The following is a 12,624-nucleotide window of genomic DNA, read 5'->3' as shown; positions in this document are numbered from 1 at the left end:
TCGGTGAGTTTATTTTGAGCGTCCGACCACACCACCAAAATTCTTAAACCTGATTGGTTCTTTGATACGTATACCTACGCGAAAATTTGATTTCGTTAGAAAAGAGGTAAAAGTATTTATTTTTTCGCCATTTATGCTTCTGATCTCTTGCTATCGGAATCATATAAATTATAATTTAAATTGTTATATATTTAAATTGCTAAGTGTTATAAATAATAATTTAAAATGTGTTTTTTTAATTAAATGTTTAATGTAATTAAATGTTTAATAATTAAAATTGTTTTGTTTTCAAAAAACAACGCTGATCCCAGTAATAATCGCCAACTTGACGAGATTTTAAAAAGTTGCAAAGTGGTGGGATATTCTAGGATTTAACCGATCGTAGCAAACATATCCACTATGTTTAGACATGACTTGAAACATATGATGTATTTTACTATTTACTAAAACCTCGAAGACATTAGCATCAATCTTATCACAGGTTTCAAGGATGGCAGACCTGCGACAAACCGAAATTGCCACTTTTTGATATATATGTTACGGTGGATGCAATTAGTTGGTTACTATTAATAATCATCAGTTATTACTAATGATAAGGCAGTTAAAGTGATTAATATTATAGAATTTAGTCGCTGTAATAATTTTCAACGCATTTGTCTAGAAATCTTTAATACGGATGAGTAATTGAAACTTCCTGCGCAAACAGCTAGAAAATGTCAGTTGCTTGTTTACTTTGAACGACTGCTCTTTATTTGCGTTGTTTATTTGTTGTATTGAATATTTTGAGCTGATTCTTTTTCTGTTTTTTAAAACCCCAGGCAAATGTATAGTAGCACTTGGCCTAAACAAATTTCAGTGTAGGGAACACCGGGTAGTTGTATTTAACGTTAAGAAAAACATCAGCGCAGAGATGATTGTGACACCCAAAGAAAACCCTGAAAGTTTTATGTGCAAAAACTCGATAAGAAAATATCTATTTATACACTATTTATACTTAAAATAAATTATTTGAACTAAGATTCAGAATTAAATTACCTACCAATAAAGAATATCACACCTTTATAGTATCTAAAAAATCACGTGAATGTGAATTGCGATGTTGGATTTCATGAACACGAAAATACATTACGCGATATAGGATTTTTAAATCATGCAAATGCCAGTCGCGATGCATGATTTTTAGATCGCGTGAATGCGAATGGCGATATTGGATTTTTAAATCACGTGAATGCGATTCATTATGTGTAGCTTTTAAATCCCGTTAATACGAAACTCAATGCTTGATATTAAAATCGCGTGAATATGAATCGCGATATTAGTGGATACCGGGGTAGTTTCAAATATTAAAAACGGCTAAAATCCGACAAACCGAGGAGGAAAAAAAATCAAATTCGTGGAATAAATACGTATATGAAAACCTATGATTAGGAAAAAATGTGAAACAATATCTTCAAATTTAAACACCTTTTGAAACTACAAATTTACGCAGATTAAAGAGAAAATCAACATACAACCTTTACGTTGGAATGGTCAGACATCGAGCAGAAAAAATTGTTTTATAGTATTTCCAATCAGTAGCGCCTTCAGTTAACAAACTTTGTATTTAATTGTGAAACTTAACCAGAATAAATACTCTCGTTTCCTAAGCAGAACGCAGCAAATCATGTATATCTGTGAATTATGTTTCGTATTGCGGAGTCATTTATGGAAAACTCAGTATCATGAAAATGCTTACGCCTGACTTGTTGAAGGAAAGTGTGCCTGCTGATTTTGGAGTTTTCAAAAGAGCCATCCAGCAAGGCAGGGTTGGGAAATTTGTGGTGTCGCTCATTGAGGGGCCTCAGATGCATTTCTTCTTCAACACTTTTCTTGTGATGTCTTTCAGTGTTTTTCATCTTAGAGGGTTTGGACTGCTCCGCGTTCAACTTTCGATTCTGCAAATAAATAAGAATTGCTTTTTATTGTTACTGTTACAAAATACATAACAATGAGTCTCGTTGCTAAAGAATAGTGATCGGAAAAACTACATTTTCTTTGTAGTTAAGTACAACTACTAATACTTTATTACAATTGTAGTTAACTACAACTACAAATACTTTATTACAATTGTATTTACTACTATTTTAATACAATTGTAGTTAACTACAACTACAGCTACTTATTACAATTGCAGTTAACTGCAACTACAGCTACTTTATTACAATTGTAGTTACCTACAACTACTTTGTTACAGTTGTAGTTAACTACCACTACTTTATTACAATTGTAATTAACTATGACTACAAATACTTTATCACAATTGTAGTTAACTACATCTACTTTATTGCAATTATAGTTAACTACAACTGCAGCTACTTTATTACAATTGCAATTAACTACAACTGCAGCTACTTTATTACAATTGCAGTTAACTACAGCTACTTTATTACAATTGTAGTTACCTACAACTACTTTGTTGCAGTTGTAGTTAACTACCACTACTTTATTACAATTGTAATTAACTATGCCTACAAATACTTTATCACAATTGTAGTTAACTACATCTACTTTAGTGCAATTATAGTTAACTACAACTGCAGCTACTTTATTACAATTGCAATTAACTACAACTGCAGCTACTTTATTACAATTGCAGTTAACTACAGCTACTTTATTACAATTGTAGTTACCTACAACTACTTTGTTACAGTTATAGTTAACTACCACTACTTTATTACAATTGTAATTAACTATGCCTACAAATACTTTATCACAATTGTAGTTAACTACATCTACTTTAGTGCAATTATAGTTAACTACAACTGCAGCTACTTTATTACAATTGCAATTAACTACAACTGCAGCTACTTTATTACAATTGCAGTTAACTACAGCTACTTTATTACAATTGTAGTTACCTACAACTACTTTGTTACAGTTATAGTTAACTACCACTACTTTATTACAATTGTAATTAACTATGCCTACAAATACTTTATCACAATTGTAGTTAACTACATCTACTTTAGTGCAATTATAGTTAACTACAACTGCAGCTACTTTATTACAATTGCAATTAACTACAACTGCAGCTACTTTATTACAATTGCAGTTAACTACAGCTACTTTATTACAATTGTAGTTACCTACAACTACTTTGTTACAGTTATAGTTAACTACCACTACTTTATTACAATTGTAATTAACTATGCCTACAAATACTTTATCACAATTGTAGTTAACTACATCTACTTTAGTGCAATTATAGTTAACTACAACTGCAGCTACTTTATTACAATTGCAATTAACTACAACTGCAGCTACTTTATTACAATTGCAGTTAACTACAGCTACTTTATTACAATTGTAGTTACCTACAACTACTTTGTTACAGTTATAGTTAACTACCACTACTTTATTACAATTGTAATTAACTATGCCTACAAATACTTTATCACAATTGTAGTTAACTACATCTACTTTAGTGCAATTATAGTTAACTACAACTGCAGCTACTTTATTACAATTGCAATTAACTACAACTGCAGCTACTTTATTACAATTGCAGTTAACTACAGCTACTTTATTACAATTGTAGTTACCTACAACTACTTTGTTGCAGTTGTAGTTTACTAACACTACTTTATCACAAATATAATTAACTACAACTACTTTAATACAATTGTAGTTAACTACAGCTACTTTATTACAATTGCAGTTAACTACAACTACATCTCCTTTATTACAATAGTAGTTAACTACAACTACAAATACTTAATTAAAAAAATCTAAAACTGACTGAAAATTTTGGGGGTAAAAATCTATAAATGTTTAGAATGCATTGAAAAAGGTTTTAAAAAAAACAATCAATAAATGTACAATTTTATGAGATTCCAATAAAAAATTGCTGCACACATATTAATTAACAAATAGAATTAAGAAACAAACGTAACACGCTTCTTCTGGGCTTTGTACAAAACTACTTTACATACCTACTTTGTACAAGGAACGATAATTGCATTGCGTTTAATAATTCCCATTAAAAGAATGAAAAAGAAAAACGCTTACAAATAAATAACGTCAAAAAATTAATCACGTAAGCATTTTTAAAAGGGAAAAGGGGGATTCAGAAGGGAAAGGAGGAATTTTAAAGGAAAAAAAAGTGATTTAAAAGGAATGGGATTTTTTGAGTGTTACCTTGTCCTTGTGATGGCTGTGAAGGAGTCGTTCTTCTACTCTAGGACTATTTGGAACTTCATGGTTGTCGACTTCGGCATTATCATTTGTCAATTTTCGACTGTAAACTTTACCGTTTTCGAAGTTTTTCCACTGAAAAAAATAATAGGAATTAAATATTTCAGAAAAATATTTCTTTCATTATAACACAGCTGTCGATTTTTATTTATTTTATTATAACGCAATAGTTATACAAAATAATTATTTCATTGTAACACGTAGCTGATTTTTATTTCTTTCATTTTAACACATCAGTTAGTTTTTATTTCTTTCATTTTAACACAATAGTTGAATTTAATTTCTTTCTTAAGCCGTCCGGCCCGTGTAGGGGTTAGGGAACTGGCCTTGCATCAGAATGGTTCTGGGTTCGAATCCCGGGCAAGGCATGGATGCTCTTTCATTCTCTGTACTCTCTGTCCTTAATGTGGGAGCAACGTTGGCCCACCTAATAGGGTGTCCCTGAAAGAGTGGTCAACAAATCTGCCCTTCAGATACCTGTATGACCTAGGTCATTCTCCAGGTGGTCATTGGAAAAAAAAAATTTCCTTCTTAATAACACAGTAGTTGGTTTTTATTTCTTTTATTATAACCCAGTAGTTGATCTCGATAATATTTTAGGGACTATTACTCGGTATTTTTTTTTACGGTATTTTTGATAGAATACTGGTCAGTAGCATCCAACGCTCTAATGAAATTTCCAGTTTTTTAATTGAAAAAAAAGTTCTATTTAAACTTAAATAGAACTTTAATGGTTAGCACTCTGGAAAGGGTTTCCAAAAACATCAAAGCTCATTTTTAAATATCCTTTTGTGCTGTACTAACCAATAAAAAGTGTGGTTTAGTGGAAAATTTCCCCTTAATTCTGCCGTTTTCTCGTGAGAGATTTTCTTAGTGTAATTATTAAGGAAAAAGCATTTAAAAACCAAAATTGGAAGTGTTAGCAAAAACTTTAGCTTACTTCCCATGTGGAGGGCATTTAGTTTTTATTTAACACTCCTTAAGATTATTCTTTTCTGAAAGATAAAACATGTGCGAATTAACCTCCCGATTGCTGCGATTTCGAAATTCTAATTGGATTATAACTTCAGTTTAACCATCAGTCTTCTCAAACAATAGTTTCTCGATTTGGTATTCGACATAAGGTACGAACCGACTTGAAGAAAAGTTTTTCTGGTTTTAAATAACCGATTAGAAGTTTTGTATATATTTTCTTGAAAGTTATACGCCAAAAACTGATTTAAAAAAAAGAGATTTTTTTTTTGAAATTTAAAAGTTTGATTTCGAGAATACTGTATTTAAGTTCTTAATAAAGATTTCTATTACTCAAAAAATGGCAAAGTTCCTTGAACACTTTTCGTGTGATTCCGATAGCCTCCATTGGGAATACCGAGCAAGTGCTTACCGGGCAGTGGCACTTAACTATAACTAGTCTAAGTCACCAACCACCACTTTTGGTCATTCCCAGTAACATACTGTAAAAATTGTTGTGAAATATTTCTCCCAAATGGGGGTTGAAAAACTCCAAAATTTGTATGCTTTATTTTTACTTAACACCGAACATCTCTTTAAGTGTAAAACAGTTGCAACCATTTTAGGTGTTATGAGGCACTAGCATTTACAGTGTTATACATACATTGTAAAACACTTAAATGTTTGTATAACACTGTAAAAACCACAAATGAAACTGATTTACATTATACATTGTATGACACTGTAAAAACCACAGTTTTTGCAATGTTACACACTGTATAATTGCATTGTAAAATAATAACAACATTGTAAAAACATTAAGCATAATGACATTGTAAAAACATAACAACATTGTAAAAACTGTGGTTTCTATAATTTATATCTAGAACTATTGCTGAAGTATTTATTTATACAATTTTATTTTATAACCATCGTTGAACAGCCGACCCAATTTTTGGGTTTACGACTACTAATGTTCAACTCCGTAGTCTTGTAATTTTGAACCCAATCCAGAAGACAAGGGAACTCCTGGATCAAGTACTGGGTGAAATTTACCTTCGAGGAGGACTTTTTGATGGAACTAACCCGCATTTGTGTTACATGGAGAGGGAAACCTCCCATGGTTAACCTGACGGCAAGGAGACTCTTATCCATGATCCGTCAACCACTGAGGATATTTCATGTCATCATTGTAGTCGTTGCGAGATGGGTGCGGAATATATATCGACCAGCCATTGCTGGGATTCAAACCCGGTTCACCATTTGAAGGCGAATGCTCTTTCCCCTGAGCCACCATGGCTCAAAGTATATACATTGTAAAAACTGTGGTGTATATAATTTACATCACAGCAAGAACTTTTATTAAATTATTCATTTTTACAATTTTTAGTTATCACCGGATCGTTCTAAATGAACGATCCGGTGATAACTAAAAATTTATATGCATTTTAAAGTATATATTAAATCTAAGCACAAACAATTGATAACGCATACACCAAGTTCACATGCATTCATGACATTTTTATGCCTCCGAAAATGCCATTTTTGTATATGTTTAGAAATCGTCAGATGACAACAATCGATTTTTCACTATCGAACACCAGAAGGTGAAAGTTCGCTGTCGTCTCGCATACTATGCATTCTACAGAAGCCGAAGTTCAATATTATTGCTATACATAGATATACATATTTTAAGTTGTGTAATAGAGATAAATGTTTTCTCGTTAGAAGATTAACATAAATCTGTCAATTATATCAAACGATTTAATTATATTTAATTTCTATCTGTTTCTGTTCTATTAAGCCTAATTCGAATTTGTTTTAATGTTCCCTGCGTGGTGAGTATAGGGTTGATTAAAAAATTAATTTCATTTCAAAAAATTCTGTATTAAATTAATAGTTCTTGGTGAAAATTTTATGGTGAACTAGATTTTTAAGTGAATTATGCCAATTTTTGTTCACACAAGTTTTGTTGGCACTAAACATCAAGTAAAAGACGAGCGGGACATTTGTGATGTGTATTAAATCAGAATCAATTATTAGTGTTTCATTACTAAATATTTGGCGTTAATATACATAATATACATTTTTGATGTTGCATTTGGTGATAAGATTTTTAGAGCGTACTCTAAAATGCATCGTTTATTGAGAATCTGAAGAACATAAACAAAATATATTTTATTTTTACACAACGATAAATATTAAGGTAATTAAAAAAAATTAAACCTAAAATTTTTGCTAATTTTTTCTTTATACATTTAAATTTATGATACATGTTCTTTTTTTAAAATTGTGGAAAAGTTTACTAAAATGTTTATTTATAAAAACTTTTGGCTATTTTTAATAAATTTAAAAGCTGTTGGCGACTGGGCGAAACATTTATAAAATTAAAAATATTTTTTCGAAAAATGTACTTCCGAAACATTTTAAAATAAAAAATTGCATGAATAAGAATGATGCAAAAAAAACGCTAATAACAGCATTTTTGAGGCATTTTTCGAATTCTTGAAAATTTAGCAGAAAAGATAAAAGAAATATTCTTTTTAAAAATGAATAAGTAAACGTCTAGAAATAGAATTTATTGGATGTTTCGTAGTTTTAGTAACAATTACGAAAGATTTAGTTTATTTTTAACTGTCGAAGAGCTGTTTTTCTTAAATAAAATTTTCTAACAGAATTAACTGAAGATTATTCTGTTAGAAAATTGTATTTAAATAATTTCCTTGTGTACTTGATTCGTTTGCATTTCTTTCATTTGAGCTTGTCATTTATCAAACATTTCGGAATTTTTATACGAATCACGTTTAATTTCTTTACAGTTTTAATCAACTTTGTGTTTATTGCACCACCTATGAGTTTTTTTTTCTTCTTTCGATTCTTGTAGAGATGTGATGATTATGACAAACATAAGCTTTAGAAAAAGTTAATTTCTTTTTAATTTACCGAAGATCTTTTTAATCTCATTTGTTATGAAGACTATATTTGCCTTAAACTTTGTAGCAGAATTAATTAAAAGTATACTGAATGTTAAAAATATTAAGATAAAATATTGTCCTTTGGATATAATCTTTATGTCTTTTTATGTCTAAATTTGTGTCAAAATATTTTTGTAACGCGACATATGCAAATTCTACACTACGTGGCATAATAAACAACAGATTCGATCGGATTTTTATATTGATTAACACTTGTAGGATTGTTGAAAATGGTTTTAATTAAAACCCTTTGGAATGTTTAAGCATAAAAAGTAGATTTCTTTTTTTAGAGGAATAACAAGAAGGTTTTACAATTTTAATTCTTTTCTTAATTATTTCTTATATTTCAAAATTAAAAAAAAATATTGCTTAGTTTCCTGCGTTAATAAAATCGTTAATAAACCAAAATGGTATGTCAAAAAATGTGTTTCATTTTTTAATTCTCATATAATAAATGGTTTTAGTCTTTGTATGATTTTACTTCTAGAATTGATTTTTATTTATGTTTATTTACCCGCAATAATTCTTGTCCATAATTCCCATATAATAAATGGTTCTAGTTTTAGTATGCTTTCACTTCTAGAATAGTTTTTTATTTATGTTTACTTACCCGCAATATTTCGTGTCCATATAATAAATTGTTAATTCCCATATAATAAATGGTTCTAGTGTTAGTATGTTTTTACTTCTAGAATAGACTTTTAATTTATGTTTACTTACCCGCAATATTTCATGTCCATATAATAAATTGTTAATTCTCATATAATAAATTGTTCTAGTTTTAGTATGCTTTTACTTCTAGAATAGACTTTTTATTTATGTTTACTTACCCGCAATATTTCGTGTCCATATAATAAATTGTTAATTCTCATATAATAAATTGTTCTAGTTTTAGTATGCTAGAAGTATGGTTTTACTTCTAGAATAGATATTTATTTATGTTTATTTACCCGTAATATTTCGTGTACATAACTCTCATATAATAAATGGTTCCAGTCCTTGCATGTTATGCAATGTTTGCAATTTTATTTTATTTTAAAACTGTTGTTAAACATCTGATCCATTTTTGAGTTTACGACTACATATGCACAACTTCGTAACCTTGTAATTTTGAATCTGTTCCAGAAGACAGGAAACTCCGAGATCAAATATTGGGAAAAATTTTTCTTCGTAGAGGACTTTTTGATGGAACTAACCTGCATTTGCTTTACATGAAGAGGAAAACTACGAAAACCGCCCACGGTTAGCCTAATGGAAATGAGATTCTAACCCATGATCCATCTACCAATGAAGATATCTTTACGTCTGCACTGTGGTCGGTGCGAGCCGGATGTGGAATTCGTATCTACCAACCATCGCTGGGATTCGAACCCGGTTCACCTCATTGGAAGGTGAAAGCTCTATCCCCTGAGCCACGGCGGTTCTTAATTATTCCATATAACAGGGTTATAATTTAGAACTTATTTATTTATGAGATTCAAAGTGATCGTATTAAATACACAAGTATCAAACACACAAGTATTCATACACAAGATCTCGTATTAAATACACAAGTGACACCGGTTAAAGCTACAAATTATATGCATACATATACAGAAAGAAAAAAAAATGAGAGATTATACTTAAAATGAGATTGATAAAAGGTTGAATGCAATTCATTTTATTTTTTAGCATAAGAAATGCACAATAAAAGTAAGATACAAAGCGAATAATTGAGATTCTCGGTACATTAAAATATTTATTTAGTAACAAGTTTTACTTTAACAAAATAAAATAAAAAATCTCGTTTAATCTTTTTTTATTATCGCGCTTATAATAAATGAATGTCTTTCTATTTGACTGATTAGAAATGTACAACACAACCTGTGCACATCAGCCTTATTGGAATGCAATAATTGTTTGAACATCTCCCATAATACGCGCGGCCAGACTATAATGGTTTGTGATGGGCCATTTCGTGAGCAATTATTGGAAAAGCCATTCCTTCGAAATGCTTTCTAACAGTTTCCAGAAATTCTCCTTCTAGAGCTCTGTTTAAAATCTATAGAAATAGTGTATTTCAAATAAATTTTTACGTGTTTGAAAAGTAATATAATCTAATAATTTATAATCAGAATATTTTAGTTTCGTCAGTTTATGAAGAAATGTGCGAAATGTTTTTTTTTACCGCTTAAGGTATTCAACAACTTTTTTTTTTGAAATATTAATATAATTTTTTTACAGTAACTTATTTGTGTAGTGTATCTACCACTACAAAAATATAATTCCAATTCACTAGTATATAAGACATGTGAACTTGATATCATGTTGGGATGCCTTAACATAGTAGATGAAGGTTGACATGATCGACGTGACTCTCGCTACATTAACTCGCAACGAAAGTAACACTCCCCATAATTTGTTTTATTATGAGTTTAAAACTTATAAAACTAACAAAATTTTTTTTTAATATTAGTATTATATTTTTAAATGGCCATTTTTATATTAAAATAAGGCATTTACTTAATGACAATAAAGGCAGATGTTGCCCGCGTGGAAATTCGTTGATTTCAATAGATGACAAGATATTGATGCAAGAGATATTGTCAAAGTTGTTTACGTATTGAATTTTAGTAATAACTAAGGGATTAAGCCTCCTGCTTGCTGACGCTCACCCACCAAGATGGGATTATATATTCACAATAGTATTACAACAACAACAATAATAACTTCGCAATAATTGGGTATAATATAAAAAAAAACACAACTACTTCCACTTAGTAGGAATAACATTTACCATGACGCAATGCTAAATTCTATGCCACTATCCACATAAATCAATTATTAATCACAAATCGAATATCAATTACTTTTCTTTAAATGCAATAAAATCTGGCGAGCAGCTATTTAAACGATCAAACACTTCGTTTGTTTATTTGTGGCTTGAAGTTAGGTTCGCAGAAAATGCCGTTCATGGGTTAAATTTAGTAGGAATAACACAACCTGTGACGTAGGCTATAGTATACCCAATTGGACAGTTGAAATTATTCAATTAAAAATATTTGTACTAAAAAGAACACTTGTGCCTCCAAATATTGCCCTTATGATACTATTAAGATATGATTTATAAATGAACATAAATTTGTTTTTCTAAGTAATCACTTTTTGAAATAACATTTAAAAATTTTGCAGTACAATTTTGTGCATGAAGCTGAAAGTTAAGTTCTAAATCACTTAACAAATCTCTTTAACAGTAATTCATAATAGTATATTAATGTCATTTGCACCAAAAAATAATAATTGTAAAACGGTTAATTAGAGCAGACACCTATTTAAATAACTTAAAATGTAACGTAGAATTACATTATTCTAACAACAATAATAATAAAAAAAAATCAATCCTCCTAAACTCTTAATTTAGAAATCTAACGAAATCAAAAACGTAATAATAATATTACAGATAATTTTAACCATCAAATTAGGGATGCAAAAATATTTATAGGAAAACAATTCTTTTATGACTTATATCAATTTTATGCTGATGTCAACCAAACCGATATGAATTAATGTGGGAAAACTGGATCCTATAATGTGATTTCCCAGCCAATAAAAATGTATTGACAACAAATGGCAAACTGCGACCCCATCATTATACTTTTATATGCTGAAAGATTTTAAGTCTCTCCGGTACACACACCACTATAATTGTGGCATAGTAGGAAACAGAAATATCTCCATGTCTCTCAAGAATACCAATGCTATATTACGTGCTGTATTCTATTACGTGCTGTATTCTGTTACGTGATATATTCTATTACGTGCTGTATTCGATGTTTCATCAAACACCTCTACAGCCATTACTCGTATATTTATATTATTGATCGAAAAAAGCAAGAGTTTTCATAATTGGCAGTATGCGACACCGTTTATGTTTCTACAGCCACTTTAGAAAGGATTTAAAATAAATCTAAATAAATGCTTCGTTTCTAAACTTCTTTTTCTCTAGGAAACTATAAAATTATTCTAAATAAATGCTTAACGTATAAATATAACTATTCAACATTAATTAAATTGTCACTCAAAACTGTACCTAACAAAATAAATCTATATAAATGCTAATCCTATAACTGATTACTTAACACTACTTTAATTATTACTTAAAACAACCTAACAAAATGGATTATTGTAAAAAACAATAGTGTTTTCGATTTAGATAGAGAAATACTAACGTTTTAACTGCCCCACAAAAGAAATAAAATTATAAAATATTGCATCTTTTGAAAAATGGCCCTTTTGGGAAAAAATTTTTCTCCTTAAAAAATTATTTAAACAAATAATTCTCCAATTTTAGATTATTTTATGATACCAAAAATGATTATATGCAACTACTCGGTTAATTATTTGTTATATATTATAAATTATTACATTATTAGAAATTATTATAAATAAATACAGTAGCTTTAAAAACATAAAAAAATATTATCTC

General features: G+C 29.6%; 1 protein-coding gene across 1 annotated transcript in view; it reads right to left on the bottom strand.

Moving 5' to 3' along the window:
• The window catches only part of LOC107440264 (uncharacterized), a 32,746-nt gene that overhangs the window by 9,361 nt on the left and 10,761 nt on the right, over positions 1 to 12,624 (bottom strand). Inside the window, exons 2-3 of the mRNA XM_016053142.4 lie at positions 4,177 to 4,308; positions 1,736 to 1,934 (exon numbers count right to left, since the gene is read on the bottom strand). Coding sequence (XP_015908628.4) covers positions 1,736 to 1,934; positions 4,177 to 4,308 — 331 coding nt within the window. The remainder of the gene's footprint in view (positions 1 to 1,735; positions 1,935 to 4,176; positions 4,309 to 12,624) is intronic.

This window comes from Parasteatoda tepidariorum, chromosome 6, assembly GCF_982258835.1.
Source record: "Parasteatoda tepidariorum strain Cologne lab strain chromosome 6, Ptep-v5.0, whole genome shotgun sequence".
Classification (NCBI taxonomy): Eukaryota; Metazoa; Arthropoda; class Arachnida; order Araneae; family Theridiidae; genus Parasteatoda; species Parasteatoda tepidariorum.
Note: the sequence above shows the minus strand (reverse complement) of the source record. Positions and strands in the feature narration are given on the sequence as shown.